The 19,785-nt window shown below is 40.4% G+C and overlaps 1 protein-coding gene across 1 annotated transcript in view; it reads left to right on the forward strand.

Moving 5' to 3' along the window:
- The first annotated feature begins 939 nt into the window (after positions 1–939).
- ATP13A4 (ATPase 13A4) overlaps positions 940–19,785 on the forward strand; it is a 121,937-nt gene continuing 103,091 nt past the window's right edge. Inside the window, exon 1 of the mRNA XM_077754538.1 lies at positions 940–1,002. Coding sequence (XP_077610664.1) covers positions 940–1,002 — 63 coding nt within the window. The remainder of the gene's footprint in view (positions 1,003–19,785) is intronic.

Below are 19,785 nucleotides of genomic sequence, written 5' to 3' on the forward strand. Positions count from 1 at the left end.
AGTTTTCATAATAACAAAGCGCCCTCTACCACATTCATTTGCATGTTTGAATCCCGACGTCAGTCTGAGGGTAGCAGCTAGGACTTGATTTATATGGACAGTCCCCGAGCTCAGATTATATATATTGAGTGAACGTGTGGATAAATTAAAAAATGAGTCTTGCCATGTAGTCACATGAACATTTTATTTCTCGACCTCCTCGAGAGTTTAACCACCAATATCTTAGTGAAAGGGGACCACATAGAGCAGTTCGATTATACCTCTGTTCTGGCTCTAGGGCCTTCACAAAAGTAAGCTCACTTCCACACGCACGTTAAGTAGAACACTTTTTGCATGCTCAAAGAAATGTGATTACAAATAACTTTGGAAGAGGATTAGTCGTAATTTGTACCTTTTGTGAGCAAAATGAATGAGGATACTATTAAAAGCCGGTGGACTGGGGCTTTCAGTAATCAAATAAAATCTGCAGCTCTCTTAGCCACCCGCACCCCCCAACCCCCAGTTCCTTAGCCCCTGTGAATAAAGCAGTGACCTGGGAGTTCTGGAGCCCGCTCCCCCACTCCTTCTCGGAAAGATCTTGCCAACTGGCCATTGTCCTGTTGGATTTGCAGTCAGATGTCTTATGCTGGCAGGCAATGAGTTCTTTCCCTGTAAGTTGAGCACAAAAAGACCGGCATGGGAGCAGCCTCTTTGGGGACAGCTGCTCCGAGACAATGCTGTAAGCAAGGCAGAAATTCCTCCGAGCAGAGGGCGACTGTGGGAGGAGTTCAGTTTGCTAAGTAATGTCCTTTGCGGAGAGTAGGTGTGTGCACAAGAAGGAGCCTTAACCTGGAGGATCATTAACTCTTTCAGTCAGCTGGCAAGCTGCGGTGGCTCGGCAGGTTGGTCTCGAGGCTCCTGCTCGGGAAGGCCAGGGAGGAGGAGCGGAGTCACTTTTTCATGGGGGACCACTTTGAGAAGGGCCAGCACGCTCTGCTCAATGAAGGAGAAGAGAATGAGATGGTAAGATTCTAGCCACACTCCCCTCTTCCTATTTCCATTCCCCAACCTCCAATACTGTCCCCTGCCACACACACACACACACACACACACACACACACACACGTGTACGCGCATGTGCACACACACTCTCAGACGCACCACTCACATGCTTCTTTGCAACTTGACTCTGCTACTATGTGAGAAAAGGTAGCATCCAGCAAGTCTCTCTGTCCCATAAATGTAATCTCTAACAGCAGAAATTTGCTAGAATGCCAACACTGTATTCGTTTTATCAACAATGTTCTCTTTTTAAATAACGCAGAAAGGGAGAGAAGCACAATGCCGCTTTATGATGCATTTTTTGAGCCTCCCGAGTCTAGCAAGTTCTGTGCAGAGCTTTAATGATTTCAGCAAATCCCTAATGTTGGGATGCAGTGTATTCCTTGATAGGAAGAAACAGGACGTCCACGGTGAGGTAGGAGGGCCGCGGAGTCTTTGACTGTCTTCTCTTCTCACATACCTGTGTTCACAAAGAATGTTGGATGGGGAAAGCATAAAATATTAATTATCAACCTACACACTTTGCTGTTTACTACTACAGTTTTGCTTTTGTGTCTCTAGTTATAGGGATTGATTACAGAAAACTTTCTTGCAGATTTTAGATGTGTTCTCCTCTGAGGAACTCTAGGAACCAGAGATGTTTCTCATGTTCTTGCTAAAATTAAAGCTGTGTTTCTCAATTACAATGCAATCAAGAGAGAGTTAGACATGTGTACTTCTGGTTAATAAGGCCTTTCTGCTAATTGTGTAAGTATAGTCTTCTATGCCAGTCATGGTGTAATTAAAATGTTAAAATGTGATACTCCCATTCTATAATAGCATTCTATCTTCCTGGAATTAATATATAAATAAGAAACCCAAAAGGTGTTTATTTAAATTTTTTCTTGGTTAATTGCTTTAGCTCTGACTATTAAATTCTTTGTTCCTAAACTGGTCTTTCAAGTCTAATCTGCTTACCTGTTCCTATAGCAACAACATTTTTGGACCTTCAAGAGTAGATCCCTTTGGCTATCAAAGCTGAAAAAATTAGAAGGGAATAAAAGGCACCCAAATCTACATGGGCTTCTTAACCATCTCCTTACTTCTTTCTGATCTGACTGCCGAACTACAAGTGTCCTTAGGCTCAATGCAAATATCACTAGAAATGATGATATGTTGGGGAGTGAATCTTCTATTATTCTCTGTATTGAGTTGAAAATTTGGTCCTCATCTTGAATGCACCAGGAGGCAGGGGCTCCTCCCTCAAATCCTTGGATGGAAACACACCCACTCTTTTCTCATACTCTCATTTCTGCTCTTTGACAACTTGCCATTCAAGAGCCATTCAGAGTCACCCAGTGGCGAGTAGACGTTCCTGGTGCTAGGGAAACCACTGTCTTCTCTAGCCGACACGTCGACACGTCGCAGCGCGGCAGTTTGGTTCACAGTTCATCTTCATAATGGCACCGCCCAGCACAGTGGGTGTCCGACTTCATGTTGTGTGCCTCTGAAAGTCCAGTTAGGAGGCGGCCTTTGGTATGGAGAGGCACTCTGTGTTTTCTGGAGAGGAGTCATTTGGCCAGCAGTCTTGGGGGAGATGCGGCCATTAGTATGCAGTCTTGGGCTCTCTATCTTGTTCCGCCTGGAGAAACCTGGCCACCTGCCTGTTGCTGTGTCTGACTCTGTCCCTTGTAACTCACTGCTCCATTCCCCCTGCCCAGAGCTGTAAACGTCCAAAATTATCAAGATCTCTTATTTATTTATCTATTTATTTATTTACTTACTTATTTAAGATAGAGTGTAATTGACATACAATGCTATATTATTTTCAGGTGGCCTCGGCATTGTCAGTGTTCTGACAATTCTATACATTATAAAACGCTCCCCACGATAAGTGAGGTTACCGTATGTCACCATACAACTTTATTCCAATATCATTGACTAGATTCCCTATGCTGTATTTTCCTACCCCATGACTTCTTTTATTTTATAACTGGAAGTTTGTACCTCTTAGTCCCCTTCACCTATTTTGCCCATTCTCCCAACCGCCTCTGCTCTGGCAACCACCAGTTTGTTCTCTGTTTATGAGTCTGTTTTTGTTTGGTTGTTTGGTTGGTTTTTTAGATTTCCCATGTGAGTGCAATCATGTGGTATTCGTCTTTCTCTGTCTGACTTATTTCACTTAACAGTGTACCTTCTAGGTCCATCCATGGTGTTGTAAATGGCAAGATCTCACAAAAAATAAATAATGTTTATTTATTTTTGAGAGAGACAGAGCACTAGCAGGAAAGGGGCCAGAAAGAGAGGGAGACACAGAATCCAAAGCAGGTTCCAGGCTCTGGACTGCCAGCACAGAGCCTGATGGAGAGCTTGAACTCACGAACCATGTGATCATGACCTGATCTGAGGTCAGATGCTTACCCGACTGAGCCATCCAGGCACCCCCAAAATTATTAAGATATCTAAAACATAGCCCACATATTTTTTAGTGAGTTTTAGTTTACCAAGTATTTTCTTAGCCACGAGCTAATTTGGTTTTTACTATACTTTGTGAGGTACATACTATGAATCACACTTTATTTTTTTTTTAATTTTTTTAATGTTTTTCATTTATTTCTAGGAGAGAGAGAGAGAGAGTGAGAGAGAGACAGCATGAGCAGGGGAGGGTCAGAGAGAGAGGGAGTCACAGACTGAAACAGGCTCCAGGCTCCGAGCTGGCAGTCAGCGCAGAGCCCGACGCGGGGCTCGAACCCACGAACTGCGAGATCATGACCTAAGAGAAAGTCGGACGCTTAACTGACTAAGCCACCCAGGCACCCCTGAATCACACTTTAAAGATGAAGAAATTGATGCACCGAGAATTTACATAAGGTTGCATCAGTCAATAAGTCCAGGAGCTGAGGTAGCATATTAATTAAGTTAGTACCTCTTTTTGTCTCTGGACTTAAACATAGCCCGGTGATACCTTTTTTAATCCTTCCTGAGGACATTGTACTCTCAACAGATCACACCTCCTCCCTTGATGTAACAAAGCTTCGGAGAACGTCTGATTTTTGATTCTCTAGGATCTGCCTTGTTATACATGATGTGTAGATTTGTATCTCCTGAGTAAGTCTTTCTTCCCTGACTTCAGTTTTAACCCCTTTTAGAAAGCCAAAAAAATTATCTACCAATATGTCACACCAAAATGTCTACAGTTTCTTGCTTTATGATATATACTATTTGGACCTTTGCAGAAGCTATTTCTTCAATGACAGAAACGACTTTGTATTTCAAGAGAAACCAACATTCAGGGGTTTAGCCCTCATGTCAAATAAAGAAGAACAGGAATATTTCCAGGCCTGAAGATGCCTGGGACTGTCTTCCATTCCAGAATAAAAGTAACGGGAACTAAAGAGCAACTCTGGGTGATATGAAACTAATATTCTTAAGTGTAAAATGAGACAGGAGACGAGAGAAGAAAGAATTTGTTAGAAGGACAAGGAAGAAAAGGGGAGAAAGACACCTTCCGAACAGGTTCCCCCAGATGACTGACTCCTAGGCAGGACCATGAGTTGACCAGAGGCCTGGCTCTCACTAGCCTTAGGCTAGCCGCTTGCCGCTCGGGCCTGTCTCCATATTTGTCAAATAGGAGTGATCCTTCTTGCCCTACCTGTCTCACGGGGCCCATATGAGGATCCTCTGAAATAAGCTATGGGGAAGTGTTTTGAGGAGTATAAAATTCTAGGTAAATGTAAGCTCCTATTACCTAAACAAAGGTGCGAAGAGTCAGGGCTTCAGCAATTAACCAATTGAATGACTACCACCCCCACCTCCCCATGAGGTCATCTCTTCTCATTAAATAATGACGAAGAAGGAATGTGTACTTTTATTCACAAGCTACAGAGACCATTTATAAATGGAGAGAAGCTGACTTCCCTTATGCCTTCTAGTGCTTACTTGGAGAAAACTTCTACCTATCTTGGGACTAAGTTTCCTTAATTGTAGAGGGAGCATATCCGACCACCTAGGAGCTCAAATTCCTTTGAATTCTCTTGTTACATATTTATGCTTTGAAATGCCTTCGAAATACTGAGTGCTCATTTCCTTACATGGTGACTTAACAGAGGTATCCTGCTTTAATTGATTAGACTATTGCTTACCTTTATCGTTAGTTACACTCTAACTAATGAGTTAGAATCCATACTCCTTTCAGGGAAGTGTTTTATTCTAGTGAGACTTATTTTTGAAAGTAATGTTCCTTGTTTTTTTTTTCTTTCTTAGGTTCTAACAAATAAGAAAAAAAACCACTTGAATTTTTTCTGATTATAAAGAACATGTTTACTATAAAAATATTGAAATGACATATAAAAGTTTAAAAAGTGAAATAGATATGATTCATAAATCTTCCACTCAGACCATGATCGGTATTATTGACTCTCCTTGTAGACTTATAAAAAGTGCATACACAAAATTCTTCCAAGTCATCTAACATACAAACTTTAGTAATTTTTTTTACTACATTTTATTTTATTTAATTTTTTTAATTTAATGTCTTTTATTTTGAGAGACAGAGAGTGAGCGGGGGAAGGGCAGAGAGAGTGGGAGACACAGGATCTGAAGCAGGCTCCAGGCTCTGAGCTATCAGCACAGAGCCCGACGCGGGGCTCGAACCCACAGACTGTGAGATCACGACCTGAGCCGAAGTCGGACACTTAACCGACTGAGCCACCCAGGTGCCCCACTACATTTTAATGTTATCTACACTGTTGCATTTATTTACATCTGTGTTTCTGTATCATGGAAATACTGCATAATGGTGTGCCACTTACATCTCTTTCGACTCCACATTCAGTCGCCTGAAATGAATAATGTTGCGGATATTTATGCCATAGAAATTGGTAAATGTGACGCAGGACTTACATCCTGACCCACCTAGAGGCCAGTTGTTAAGTGTTTGCCAGCATACCACCAAACACAGTATTTCTTCAAGACTTCCATTTCCCCCCGAACACCTGTCTAAATAGAGTAAGTCTGTTGTACTTGGATATCACCCATTTACTTGCACAATGCGTCATGCCAAAACACAATAAAAGCAATCACACTCTATTTAAACATACATTCCCATTCACAGATCTATTTTATTTAAACAAAAAATGGACTCATTCCATCTATACCTTTTTTATGCTGTCCTTTTCATGACTGCTAAAACTACATCATGGATATATTTTCCTTTTCATGACTAGAGCTCCACATAATTATTTTAATGTCGAAATTGTATTTAAATGAACTATGCTGTATCAAGCAAATCTCTCATGTTGCACGCTTATGTAAGTTATGAATGTTTTGACTGTGATGGACAACTTTGTACATGTAGTTTCATATATTGTCAGATTATTTCCCTAGGATAAAGTCCTAGAAAGCGCACTGGTGCATAAAAGGGGATGTGTGTTTTAAATTTTGATTGCTACATAATGCCAAATTGCCTTTCATAAGATTGTGTGTGTACCAATTTACATTCTGACTAGCAATATTTTTTTTGAGAATATTTGCTTTCTCTACCACACTTGTGAGTGTTGAGCATGATCAACCTTTTCAACTCTTCTGAAAATGAAGAGTTTGGCTCTTCTGATATGTGAAAATGATACTCTATGATGGTATTACTTTTGCATTTCCTTGACTTGAAATTGAGCGCGTCTCTATACGTTTATTGGCATTCATAGTTTTTTGACTAGAATCTCTTAATGTTATCATTCATGTTATATCAATTAGTACACTGGGTAACTAAAGCCTGTGAATGGGGAAAAGCAAGGCAAACCCTTTTTGAACTCCCATGTCATTTCTGAGAACAACAAGAAGTCAGTACTGTGATGAACCCACAATAAGGCGACAGGGTGGTGTGTGCTCTTTGCCACTCTGAAAGCCCCGTCGTGCCTTCGGCATGAGCAAGAGACATCTGTCCTCACCAATTATTTGGCTCACTTTCATAGCTGATGTTCGTCTTTTCTTCTCTAACACCAGGAAGCAAGAGCACCTCCCCCCCGCACCTCAATAGCCACTTATTTATTATGCTCCGTGAGCACCTCCGAGTCGCCCGCCAATGTTAACTAGTGAACCCACAGATCTCATAGTGGGGGAATTGTGTTCAGACTGAGACATTTTGTGAGTTGAAGTGTTCAGGAAGCTGGGCCACTGGCCAAGTCTAGTGTCTTTATTCTTGATTCGTTGCTGCAGAATTCCCATGAAGTCAACTCATCTTTGACATAAACTCTTGAGGGGTAAGATTTTATTGCTTCTTGAGGACAGGAACCCTTCTTGGTTCACCTGTCTATAGCCTCCCCCTTGCCTTTCTCGCTACCCTCAGAATTTAGCACAGTGCTTGGCACACACACTCAGGGCATCTTTGATAGCATGACTGCAAACTCCATTAACCTGTAATTTTGCATTCTGAGAAGAATAGGGAGGCATCAGAGCTTAAAGGGAGAATCAGTTTGAACAATCTAACAAGAAACTTAGGAAATTGTATGTTATTTACTTGGAATGGCCAATCATATTACAAATCTATCAATCGACTCCTCTTTCCCCGAAGCATAAACGGAGCTCATTCTTTGGAGTTAATTAGCCATACTACACTATTTTTCTATGAGTTCCTTTATGCTATCCTTTCATCCATTCATGTATCAACTCAACAAATATTTACCAAACCCTTACTCTGTGCCAGTACTTCTCTGTGCTAACCAAAGAGGATTTTGAGTGAATAGCAAAAAGCCTTTGTTTTTGAGGAGTTCACAGTCGAGTGGGCAGGGCTAAGTACATAATTTGTGGGGCCTAGTGCAAAATGAAAATGAGGTGCCCCTTGCTCAACAATTAAGAATTTTAGGATAGCTGTAGCAGAGCATTAAGGCAAGTTCAGGGCCCTTTTGAGTGCAGGGCCCTGTGGAATTACACAGACACGTGACCATGAAGCTCGTTCTGCAAGTGGAGGAGCCAGGGGCACACACAGATGTAATTAGAGTATGATAAAATAAGTGACAGTGAGGGAGTTATGCACATGTTGCTGTGGGAGCACAGCCGAAGAAGAAACTCGGTCAAAGACAACTTCAAGGGGAGAGATGGCATTTAGTTCCCCTGGAGGGGCAGGTGAGGGCCAGATCATGAAAGACTTTATAAGACACCCTCATGAGCGCACACTTTGCCCTTTACAATGATGGCCAAACACTGGTCCCTGAAAAAAACTGTACCAGAATCAAGCTGGGAAATATGTAAAGAATAGATTCCTAGACCCTGCTCCAGACCTCCTGAATTAGAATCTTTGGTGGCAGAGCTACACTTGGTTAGAATGGTTTTGTTGCCAGCCTGGTAGACACAATGGTAATGCCCCTGGAAGGTTTGAAATGAGAAGTGATATGGTAGGATTCAGCTTTCCAAACAATGTTGTATCAACAGGTGAAGACGGTTGTTGGGAAGAGGAGAGACAAGGCAGGAGGTGTTTGAAATATCTTAGGTAAGAGATTCAGTATGCAACTACCATCTTGACACAGAGGATGCTGAGTAGAGAATGGATTTGAGAAGATACTTAGAATTGGGGCGCCTGGGTGGCTCAGTCAGTTAAGCATCTGACACTTGATTTCGGCTCATGTCATGATCTCATAAACCATGAGATTGAGCCCCATGTCGGACTTTACTCTGACAGCATGGAGCCTTTTGGGATTCTCTCCCTCTGCCTCTCCCCAGCTCATGCTCTTTCTGTCTCCCTCTCTCTGTCTCTCTCTGTCTCTCAAAATAAATAAACTTAAAAATAGAAAGATACTTGGAATTGAAAAGATTTCATAATCCGCAGATTGTGGGGTAAGAGAGAAGAGATGAACAGGATGTGTAGGATTAAGGGTATCTTTAAGGTTCCTAGTTTGTATAATGGGGAGAGATGATGTAAGCACTGAATCCCACAGGAAAAGTAGGAACAGGTCGAGAGTTGACATGGCAATAGTAGTAGCAGATACTGATATGGTGATCAACCTGGGCTAGGAGCTTTACACACAGTAATGTATTTAATTATCTCAGAAACCCTGTAAGGAATTATCACGTTTCTTCTGCAGATGAGGAAACAGAAGCGTAGAGAGATTAAGTAACATGACCAGGTTCATTTGGCTAAGTAAATGAAAGGCTATGGCTTAAGATTCCAGTTTAAACAATTATTTACTGCCTCTTAATATTGCTAAATTCTGGGTGTATTACTTTAGTTGTTAATCTCTGCAAAAACAGCAGAGCCATAATTGAAAGAAATACAACATTAGGAGACTGGAGACTCGCATTGTTGTGTTGACTATGCCGTTATTTAAATATTCTTACACACTTAAAGCAAATCATAGTCACCTCTCTTTGACTTTGTCTCATTTACAAGATGGAGATAGTAATACCTTACCAGCTTGAACCAGGGACCAATGCCGATGGTTTCTTGAGGTCTCCAATACACACAAAGGATATGATTTGAGATGTTTTCAAACAGATGGATAAAATCACTGTGAAATATCTTAAGACGTTAAAGCGGCACTTTTAGTGCTTTTCAAAGCACTATGAATTTTTTAGTCAAGAACAGGACAACTTAGCTGGAGACAGTACGTCAAGTGAGAACTGGAAATTTATGGCATCTGTTAAGTGAATTACTGATGAATAAAGAGTAAATCCTTTGGTAAATGGTTAACCAATGCTGAACCCTATAGTGTCCTTAGGCCTACTGAAGACATAGAGCACAAGAACTTGGCTTTCAAAAGAATTGGTGCGTTTGGTGATGTGTCCAGGGGAGATTCATTAATTCCTGGGTGCCAGTTTCAAGGCTTTGTCACTATTTTAAAGCATCGTGAAGACCAGCCAGAGTGGCACCACCTAACTACATGGCCTACATCCTATTCTGGTTGCCTATCATATAAACCTTGATGAGTTGTCTGAAACCCCAGCCTGGATAGAGATGGAAGGCAGCTCAAAACACTGCCTCCTCAACTCTGTCCTCTGCCTAAGGCTACTCTTATGGACAACAAACACAGCTATGCCGTAGATGCGCCCCCAGGAATCATCAGAACAGAGAGGAGACCCCAGTGTGCTATGTGCTCTCCAGAGAATTATGTCCGCCAGGCTAGGACACTTTCTGATTTTAGTGGTTGTACGCACAGGGCTCTGGCCAGGACTATAATTTTTTTTTTTGGTATTTCCAGAATCCATTAGCATCTTAGAGCTATGAATGGAGGATTTTGAAACTGGGAATCAAGTCTCAAAATCAGTAGAGATAACATTGTGAGATCAATGTTTCAAGGCCCGTGTTCAAAAACAAAATAATCCAAGAAATGAGTTTGGGTGCATAAATGGTTACTTTTACTTGCTTTTTTAATGGAAAAATGAGGTTGATTTGTATGGCATACCTTTACCTCCAACTTTGCTCTCCTTCAACTTGGAATCACCAAGCAAAGCACGGGTGTTCAGCTAGGAGACCAAGCCACCCCGTGTACGTTTTTCGTTTAGCCAATTACAGCAGACAACTATTTACTTGCCATCTTCTCTACTCTCCCAACTGTGGTCTCCTTGCTCTTCCCAGGACACATTACAGACTTTCTCTGCCAGGGACATCTCTTCACCTTGATACCTGACCGTCATAGTCCTGCCTATTCACCAGCACCCATCTCAAATCTGATTCCATTCCTTAAAGCTGTATGGGAGCCCCTGGGTCACACTTGATCACTTCCTTGTCTGGAGTAGATATGAATGCCTATTCGGGCAATTGTCCCAGGTTTTATAGTAAAGTCATGTGATTTTCCTCCTCCTCCAATAGTTTGTGAGTTGTTGTCAGCAGATATGGGGTCTTATTTCATGTCTGTATCTTACACGCAACACTGAAGTTACTTAACCATGTTCCTGATAAGGTGAATTGAAGACTTTTGTGCACATGTTACAAGAGTTTATATCTTCTTTACTGACTCGTGAGTAGTTAATGCCAATTTTACAAAAGGAAAGACTGAGAAGTTATATAATTTGTGCAAATCTGGAAGCTGAGAAGCAGCAAAAAGAGCTCTTGAACCTAGACTGGTTGACTCCAAAACTCCTACTCTAACTGCCTTAGGCCAGTGACATGGCCGGCTCATCACTGCTCCCACCACCGCCACCAACAACNACCCCTGCCTCCCCCACAACCATCACCACCACCACCACGACTATGACCACTTCAACAACTGCTAAATAAGCCGGAGACCACGCGTAGGAGTTTAGCAGCTATTTTATACTTTGGGCTCATTTTAAGCTTGTGAGAGACAGAACCTCAGGTCTTGTTTTACCCAAGTACGAGCTCTCTGATCTTTTGGGCATAGAAGCCACCTGGGGCACAGGGGCTGGAATCAGATCAGCTGCGTACCCTTCAGGTACAGCCGTCTGGGCCTGCGTTACGGAAGCCGTGTCTCCGTGTGCTCCCGCGCCTCCCCCGGCAGCGGCCTCCTGGGCCCGTCACTGAGTGCTGAGCTTCTAGTGGGGGCAGAGGAGGCTGTCTGCGACCCTTATTCAACTTTGTCCCAGGCCGTCCCTTTGTGTCTGGGCTTTGAGGAGCTGTGCTTTATCGATGTTCCTGCTCATCCTCTCCGTGGCAGCTGCGTCTGTCTCACATGTGAAGTCCGCTTCACTTGGCTTTCCTGCCCCTCCCCCAGCAGTTACTTGGGCTTGGTTTCAGGATGGTAAGTTGTAGAAGGTGTTTGCTTCTATCCTTCATCCAGGATCAGTGGATTTTTGCATTCGTTCTGGTAAAGAATCTCCTACTTAGACGTAAACGACCTTTGTTAATTTGGTCATAATGGTTTCATGCTCAGACGTGACACAGGGCCCCCTGGTAACTGAGGATATTACCTGACCTCCGGCACTGTACCAGTGGGGGAAAAGTTGCCTTTCGTTCCATAGTTTCAGCAAAATACTCATTTGTTTTCTCACTGGCTCTGATTAGATCATCCCCTTTACAAACGTATTAGTGTGGCCAGGACTATACCAAGCTCTGAGGCACATGTTCAGGGCTGCAGGTGGGATCAGAGTCAGCTCTACCTGAGGTAAAGCTGAGGGTCATAAAATGGGTGGTTTAACAGAAAAAAGTAAGTGAGATAAATGGGGACCGAGTGGTCTCAATAGAAAATATGAATGGAATCAGAATTTCCAGTCTGATAGTCAATAAATAATAGTTATCTGAATAGTGTTTATTTTTTTAAATACATATTTATTTATTTTTGAGAATGAGAGAGAGCAAGAGAGGGGCAGAGAGAGAGGGAGAGAGAGAATCCCAAGCAGGCTCTGTAGAGCCCCATGCAGTGCCTGAAACCATGAACCAGGAGATCATGACCTGAGCTGAAATCAAGAGTTGAATGTTTAACTGACTGAGCCACCCAGGTGCCCCATGAATAGACAGTGTTCATTTTATTATTTAAAAAAAATTTTTTTTAACATTTATTCATTTTTGAGAAATAGAACGGAGTGTGAGTGGGGGAAGGGCAGAGAGAGAGTGAGGCAGAATCCAAAGCAGGCTCCAGGCTTTGAGCTGTCAGCACAGAGCCTGGTGTGGGGCTCGAACTCACTGACTGAGATCATGACCTGAGCTGAAGTCAGACACTCAACTGACTGAGGCACCCAGACACCCCAGATAGTGTTTCAAGTGGGAAGTTCCCCTACGTGATTTTCTTTGCTAGACAGAATATAAAATTTGGAGTTTTCCTTCTGGCATGTTAGATATCTGTGAAGAAATAGATATCTGTAAAGGGCTTTTAAATATATGTGTTTATTTTTCTAAGATATATATTTATTTTTCTAATTTTAAAAATGAAACACATTCAGAGATCAAAATGTGCACATACAGATGTAAAGGAAGAATCATAACGATTCCATCACCCAAGGCAAATGTCATTAGTATTTTATATGCTCTATTTATCTTCCAGTCTTTTTGGTTTGTGCCTTGCCTTTTTTCAGTTAAATTTGAAATTGAACTGTATAACTTTATGTTGTTTCTCTTCACTTAATATTACTACATATATTTTCTCATGTTATTAAAAATACATAATAAACATTATTTTAATGACCACATAATATTACTTAATAATTACACCATTAAAAAATTTTTTTAATGTTTATTTATTTTTGAGGCAGAGAGAGACAGAGCATGAGCTGGGAAGGGGTAGAGAGAGAGAGGGAGACACAGAATCTAAAACAGGCTCCACTCTGAGCTGGCTGTCAGCACAGAGCCCAACGTGGGGCTTGAACCCACAAACTGTGAGATCATGACCTGAGCCGTAGTCAGACGCTTAACCAACTGAGCCACCCAGGCGCCCCTTAATTACACTATTCTTATATTCAGAGATTACTTTCTATTTGCTACTACTACTAATATTGCAGAGAGCATCTCTGCATACTTGCCTCTGTTTTGTGTAAGTTAGAGGGAGTTCTTTCTTTTTATTTTATTTTTTTAGTTTATTTATTTTGAGAGAGATAGAGACAGCACGAGGTCGGAGGGGCAGAGAGAGAGGGGGAGAGAGAATCCCAAGCAGGCTCTGCACTGTCAGCACAGAGCCCCATGCGGGGCTCGAACCCACGAACTGTGAGATCATGGCCTGAGCTGAAACCAAGAGTCAGATGCTTAACCAGCTGAGCCACCCAGGCACCCCAGGATTTCTTTATTTTAAGAGAGAAGGTCTTTCTTAGTGGCCTAAAATCATACCCTTTGGAGGCATACACATTCTTTCAAAATCCCTCTAAGGAGTAGAGATCTAGGTTAATAAAGAATTGCCAGGATGAGATCTGGTTTTGGTGCTCAGAAATGCATGTTTGCCGTGGTCCATCCCAGAGAACTAGGAAGAGAGAACGTGTACTAGAAGTTGTGAAGTTTCTATTTACTTAGTGGCTTTTCAGGCAAAAACAGCATGTGCCTGTGAAGGGTAAAGCATAGCACGTGATGAAGCTCTAGAAACAAACTAGAGGACCTTCACATTTCATTTCAGAAAGTTTCCCGTGTAGCTTCCTCCTGCTGTTTCTACTGTATGAGGAATAAAAAGTTAGAATTTCTATTATCTTGGTATCAAACCGTATCCCCTGTGGTCACAGTTATAGTGTCTATTCTTTAATAAAAGCCTGATTGGGGGGGCTTTCAACCCTATGAGGAGAAAATCTAATCATCTTCTTTCTGAACTTTTACACAAGTTCACAGAACAGGAAAACAATTTTATTTTTTGTTTTAACATTATTGAAGTAATGGTGTACACAGTGCCCGTGTGTAAATGAATTGGCCAATTAAAAAGTAGTGAAAGAATATGCAAATAAAAGTGGAATATTTCATTACCCCCAAGGAAGATACACTTTTCTAACATTTATGGACAGTTTACCAGGTCTTCCACGCATTGCTAAGTACTTCCACATGATGCTTTATTTACAGTAACCTCAGTAGGGAGATACCTTCACTATAAGTGCAAAAACCAAATGTTTCTATGTAGAAATACTACACAAAGATTCTGTGTACACTTTAACCATTTTCCTCCATTGGTAATGTCTTGCAAAACTACAGTAAAATGTTACAATCAAGGAATTCATACTGATGGGTCAAGGTACAGAACATTTCCATCACCACAAGTATCCTTCGCTCTGCCTTGTTATAACCACATCCATTTCTTTCCCATTCATACCTACTCCTTACATCCTGGAAACCACTATTCTGCTTTCTGTTTCTACAATTTTGTCATTTTAAGAATGTTACACAACGTAATCATACCGTATGTGAACTTTGGGATTGGCTTTTTTACTCAGCATAATTCCCTGGAGATTGATTTAATTGTTGTGAGTATCAGTAGTTCATTCTTTTTTTATTGCAGAATAGTTTTCCATGATATTCCATGGTGCCCTGGTTTATTTAACCATTCTTCCATTGAAGGACATCGTGGTTGTTTCCAGTATTTTGCTATCATGAATAAAATTGCTCTAGGGGCGCCTGGGTGGCTCAGTCGGTTAGGCGTCCGACTTCAGCTCAGGTCATGATCTCATAGTCCGTGGGTTCGAGCCCTGCATTGGACTCTGTGCTGACAGCTCAGAGCCTGAAGCCTGCTTCAGATTCTGCATCCCCTTCTCTCTGCCTCTCCTCCGCTCACACTCTGTCTTTCTTTTTCTCAAAAGTAAATAAACATTTAAAAAATTTTTTTAAATAAATAAAATTGCACTAAACACTTGTGAATATGTTCTTATGTGAACATAAGTTTTTATTTTTCAGGGATAAACTCTCAGGAGAGCAACTGTTGGGTTGCACAGTGTTTACATGTTTAGTTTGTAAAGAAACTATTAAACCGTTTTCCAGTCTGGTTGTACTATTTACATTCCCACCAACGATGTTTGAGTCATCCTGGCTCTCCAAATCCTCACCAGCACTTGCTGTTTTCACTATATTTTTATGTTAACCATTCTGACCACTTATCTCTAACCATTCTATATATAGCTATATAGTAATATCTCATTGTGATTTCAATTTGAAGTTTCTTAATAGAAACTTCTTAATGATTTGGAACATCTTTTTGTGTGCTTATTTGCCATGTATACTTTTATGTTTTTCTGTCAATTATGTAATTGAATTGTTTGGTATTTTAGTGTGGAGTTTGAGAGTTCTTTATATATTCCAGATACAAGTCCTGTATCGAATATGTAATTTGCAAATATTTTCTCCCAGTTGATAGCTTCTCTTTTGCTCCTCCTAACAGGCTCTTTTGCAGAGCAAAAGTTTAAAAGTTTTATGAAATCTAATTTATAAATAGTTTTCTCTTATGGATAGTGCTTTGGATGTGAGGTCCAAGGACTCTATGCCTAGCCCTGGGTACTTAGGTTATTTCCTACTTTTTTTTCTTAAAATTTTATGTTTTATATTTAAGCATGTGATCCATTGTGAATTAACTTTGTATAAGGTATAAAATCTAGGTTGAGGTTCATTGTTTTGCCTATACATGTCCAATTACTCCAGTGCCATTTGTGGAAAAGGCTATTTTTTTTTTCACTAAATTGCTTTTGCAGCATTTATCAAAAACCAATTGGGCAGAGTTATATAGATATATTTCTTCGTTTTTATTCTGTTCCATTGATCAATGTTCCAGTGCTACACAGTATTGATTGAAGAAGTATATAATACTTTTTAAAATCAGGTAGACTTGTTGCTTCCACATAACTCATTTTTTTCAAAATTGTTTTAGCTGTTATAGTTCATTTGCCTTTACAAATAAATTGTAGAAAAACTTTGTTCATATCTACATACATTTGACAGAGGTTTTGATGGGAATTGTGTTAAATCTGTATATTAGTTTGAGGAGAGTTAAAATCTTTACTATATAGGGGCGCTAGGGTGGCTCATTTGGTTAAACATCCAACTCTTGATTTTGGCTCAGGTCATGATCTCATGGTCATGAGATTGGGCCCCATGTTGGGCTCTGTGCTGAGCATGGAGCCTGCTTGGGATTCTCTCTCTCCGTCTCTCTCTGGCCCTCCCCCACCTCTCTCTCTCAAAATAAATAAATAAACTTAAAAAAAATCAAATGTTTACAATGTTGTTTCCCATACCATGGACATGACATCTCATTCCATTTATTTAGACTTTTCTTTGAATTCTCTTATCAGCGCTTTGTAGTTTTCAACATGTAAGTCGTATATGTGTGTTGTGAGATTTATACCTAAGTATTTCATTTTTTGAGAGATTGTAAATCATCTTGCATTTCAAATTTTAATATTCAATGTTTATTACTAGGTTATGGAAATATAATTATTGATTTTTATAGTTTATCTTGTATCTTATGACTGTGATGAACTCACTTCTGGGAGGGTTTTTTTTTTTTGTAGATTCCTTGAGATTTTCATATAAAAATATATCACATGCAAATAGAAACAGTTTTATTATTTCATTATTTTTAAATTTTTTAATGTTTATTTTATTTACTTTATTTTTTTGAGAAAGAGAGAGTATAAGCAGGGAAGGGGCAGAGAAGGAGGGAGACACAGAATCTGAAGCAGGCTCCGGGCTCTGAGCTGTCAGCACAGATCCCAATGTGGGGCTTGAACTGGGAACCATGAGATCATGACCTGAACCAAAGTCAGCCACTTAACTGACTGAGCCACCCAGGTCCCCTTAGAAACTGTTTTAAATCTGTATGCTGTTTCTTTCTTTTTCTTGTCTAACTACAATTTCTTATGTTGAATAAGAGTGGTGAGAGTAGACATCCTCACCTTGTTCCTAATTTCACAGGGCGAACAGTCACGGTTTCATCCTTATATACAGTTACCTGTATGTTTTTAAAGATGCTCTGTATCAAGTTGAGGAAGTTAGTTTCCATTCCTAATTCCCTGAGAATTTTATCATGAATGGGTGTGAAATTTTGTCAAAACTTTTTTTCCATGTCAATTGATGGTTTTTAAATAATTTTTTTTTTAGTCTGTTAAGATGGTGGATTACATTGATTGAGTTTTGAAGGTTAAAGCAGCTTCATATCCCTGGAATAAATCCTTCTTGGTAATGGTGTATAATTCTTTTAACCTATTTCTGCATTCTATGTGTTAATGTTTTTGCTTCTATGCTCCTGAGAAAGATTGGTCTACAGTTCCCTTCTACTATTTCTCTTTCTTTCTTTCTTTTCTCTCTCTTTCTTTCTTTCTTTCTTTCTTTCTTTCTTTCTTTCTTTCTTTCTTTCTTTCTTTCCTTCTTTCTTCTTTCCTTCTTTCCTCTCTTCCTCCCTTCCTCATTTAGTAAGAACTTACTATGTGTGAGTCCCTGTGCTAGCTGTTAGATATACAAATGAAAGTCCTAGGCTTAATATCTGGTGAAGGATAGACTTCAGTGGGCTAGTGCTATGACTGCAGAACAGACAAGATTCTGTGAGAACACAGAAGAAGCTACAGCTAATTCCTGGATGACTTCAGTGGAAAAATGCCAATTGCAAATAATCTAGAAGTATGAATAGGAGTTTCCCAGCAAGCCCAGTTAGGGGTGAAGGACATTCTAAGTCAAGGAGACACAATGTACAAAGGTACTGAGATGTGAAGGAACAAAGCACATTCCATTTGGAGAACTGAATGTTGCTTGGCATAGCTGATGTGCAATGTATGTGTGTGTGTGTGTGTGTGTGTGTGTGTGTGTGTGTGTGCGTGCGCGTGTGATGGAGTGGTCAAAGAACAGTGTTGAGGCTGCAAAGATAGTGTGGGGACGATTAAGAAGAACTTTGCATGCCATTCTAAAGGGATTTAAGAGTTTTAAGTAGGTAACCAACTACTTAGGCATTAGCACTAGAGGTGACATTCTGAGAAATGCTTCCGTCTTGGACAAACTGGGATGGTTGATCACTCTAGTAAGGAATTGTAATCAGATGTCTGTTTTAGAAAGGTAGCTCTGTAGCAATGTGGGAAACAATGCAGACAGAAGTGAAACTGGACACAATGCCTCTCGCAGTGATTCTAGTGTGAGCACAGGTGAAACTAATAAAGCAGGAGTATCAGGAGCGGAGAAGAGGAAACCAACTTGAGAGATATCTAGGAGACATATCAATAGACCTTGAACGAATCAGATGTTGAGAGAGAAGGAGAAGAATATTAAAGAGAATTCCTAGATTTCTGAGTCATAAAACTGAATGTGTAGAGGCGGTGGTGGTAATGCAGGGAATGAGGAGTGTGTGGTTAATGTGTTTGGTTTTATTTATTTAAAAATTTTTCTTAATGTTTACTTATTTTTGAGAGAGAGAGAGAGAGAGACAGAGCATGAGTGAGGGAGGGGCAGAAAGAGGGAGACACAGAATCTGAAGCAGGCTCCAGGTCCTGAGCTGTCAGCACAGAGCCTGGAGCCTGCTTCAGAGTCTGTGTCTTCCCATCTCTCTGCCCATCCCATGCTCATACTCTGTCTCTCTCTGTTTCTCAATAATAAATAAATACTAACAAAAAAATTTTTTTAACTTAAGTTCAATTCTGACTGAGGAGGCTTTGTAGAGCAAGGTTTATTTGAAAGTGTTATTAAAGATTGCTAGGAATTATTTTTTTCTGGGCGAGGGAGTAATGAGTTTGGGGCAGCCATTTGCAAAACAAAAACAAAACCCTGCTCGAATTAAGGCATATGGGTGAGTAAGATAGGGTGTTCCTATGAATGTGAGTAGTTATATGACACACTCAGTTTAGGTGCTATTTTGCCTGATATGACTCTGATTAGACTGAGGGAAATAAGAGAAGACAAAGGCATTGTTTCATATGAATATAGGATAAGGCAAGACTACCCAATTGGTGTGCCATGAATGGCATGAGGGTGCTAGAGATGGATTACAGGAGTTCTTGGATTACAGGGCTGTTGAAATATTGATCCCCTCCAGTTTTAGGTAGACTTATCCATTTATCTGACTTGCACTGTGCAAATGTCATTTTACTATGGGTGGCAGTATATGGAAAAGATGCGGGAGCACTGTACTGAGAGAATCCTTTCTTTTGTTTGGGTTAGAGTTAAGTGGACTTCACAGTTACCTAAGGTTTTATTAGAATGAAAAATAATAAAGCAAAAACTAAGTTTTTATTTCTGTCTCATAGACTTTATTTTTTCCCAGCTTTATTGAGATATGATTACATATAACATTGTGTAAGATTAAGGTGTTCCATGCAATGATTTGATATACGTACATATCGTGAAATTATTAAGTTCTTTATAAACAAACACTTGGGATCTTTTTTCACTATCCCTGGCGGGACAAATGTTATTATTTCTAAAAAACATATATACCCATTAAAATAAAAGCC

Source organism: Crocuta crocuta, unplaced genomic scaffold (genome assembly GCF_008692635.1).
Source record: "Crocuta crocuta isolate KB4526 unplaced genomic scaffold, BGI_CrCroc_1.0 scaffold70, whole genome shotgun sequence".
NCBI lineage: Eukaryota > Metazoa > Chordata > Mammalia > Carnivora > Hyaenidae > Crocuta > Crocuta crocuta.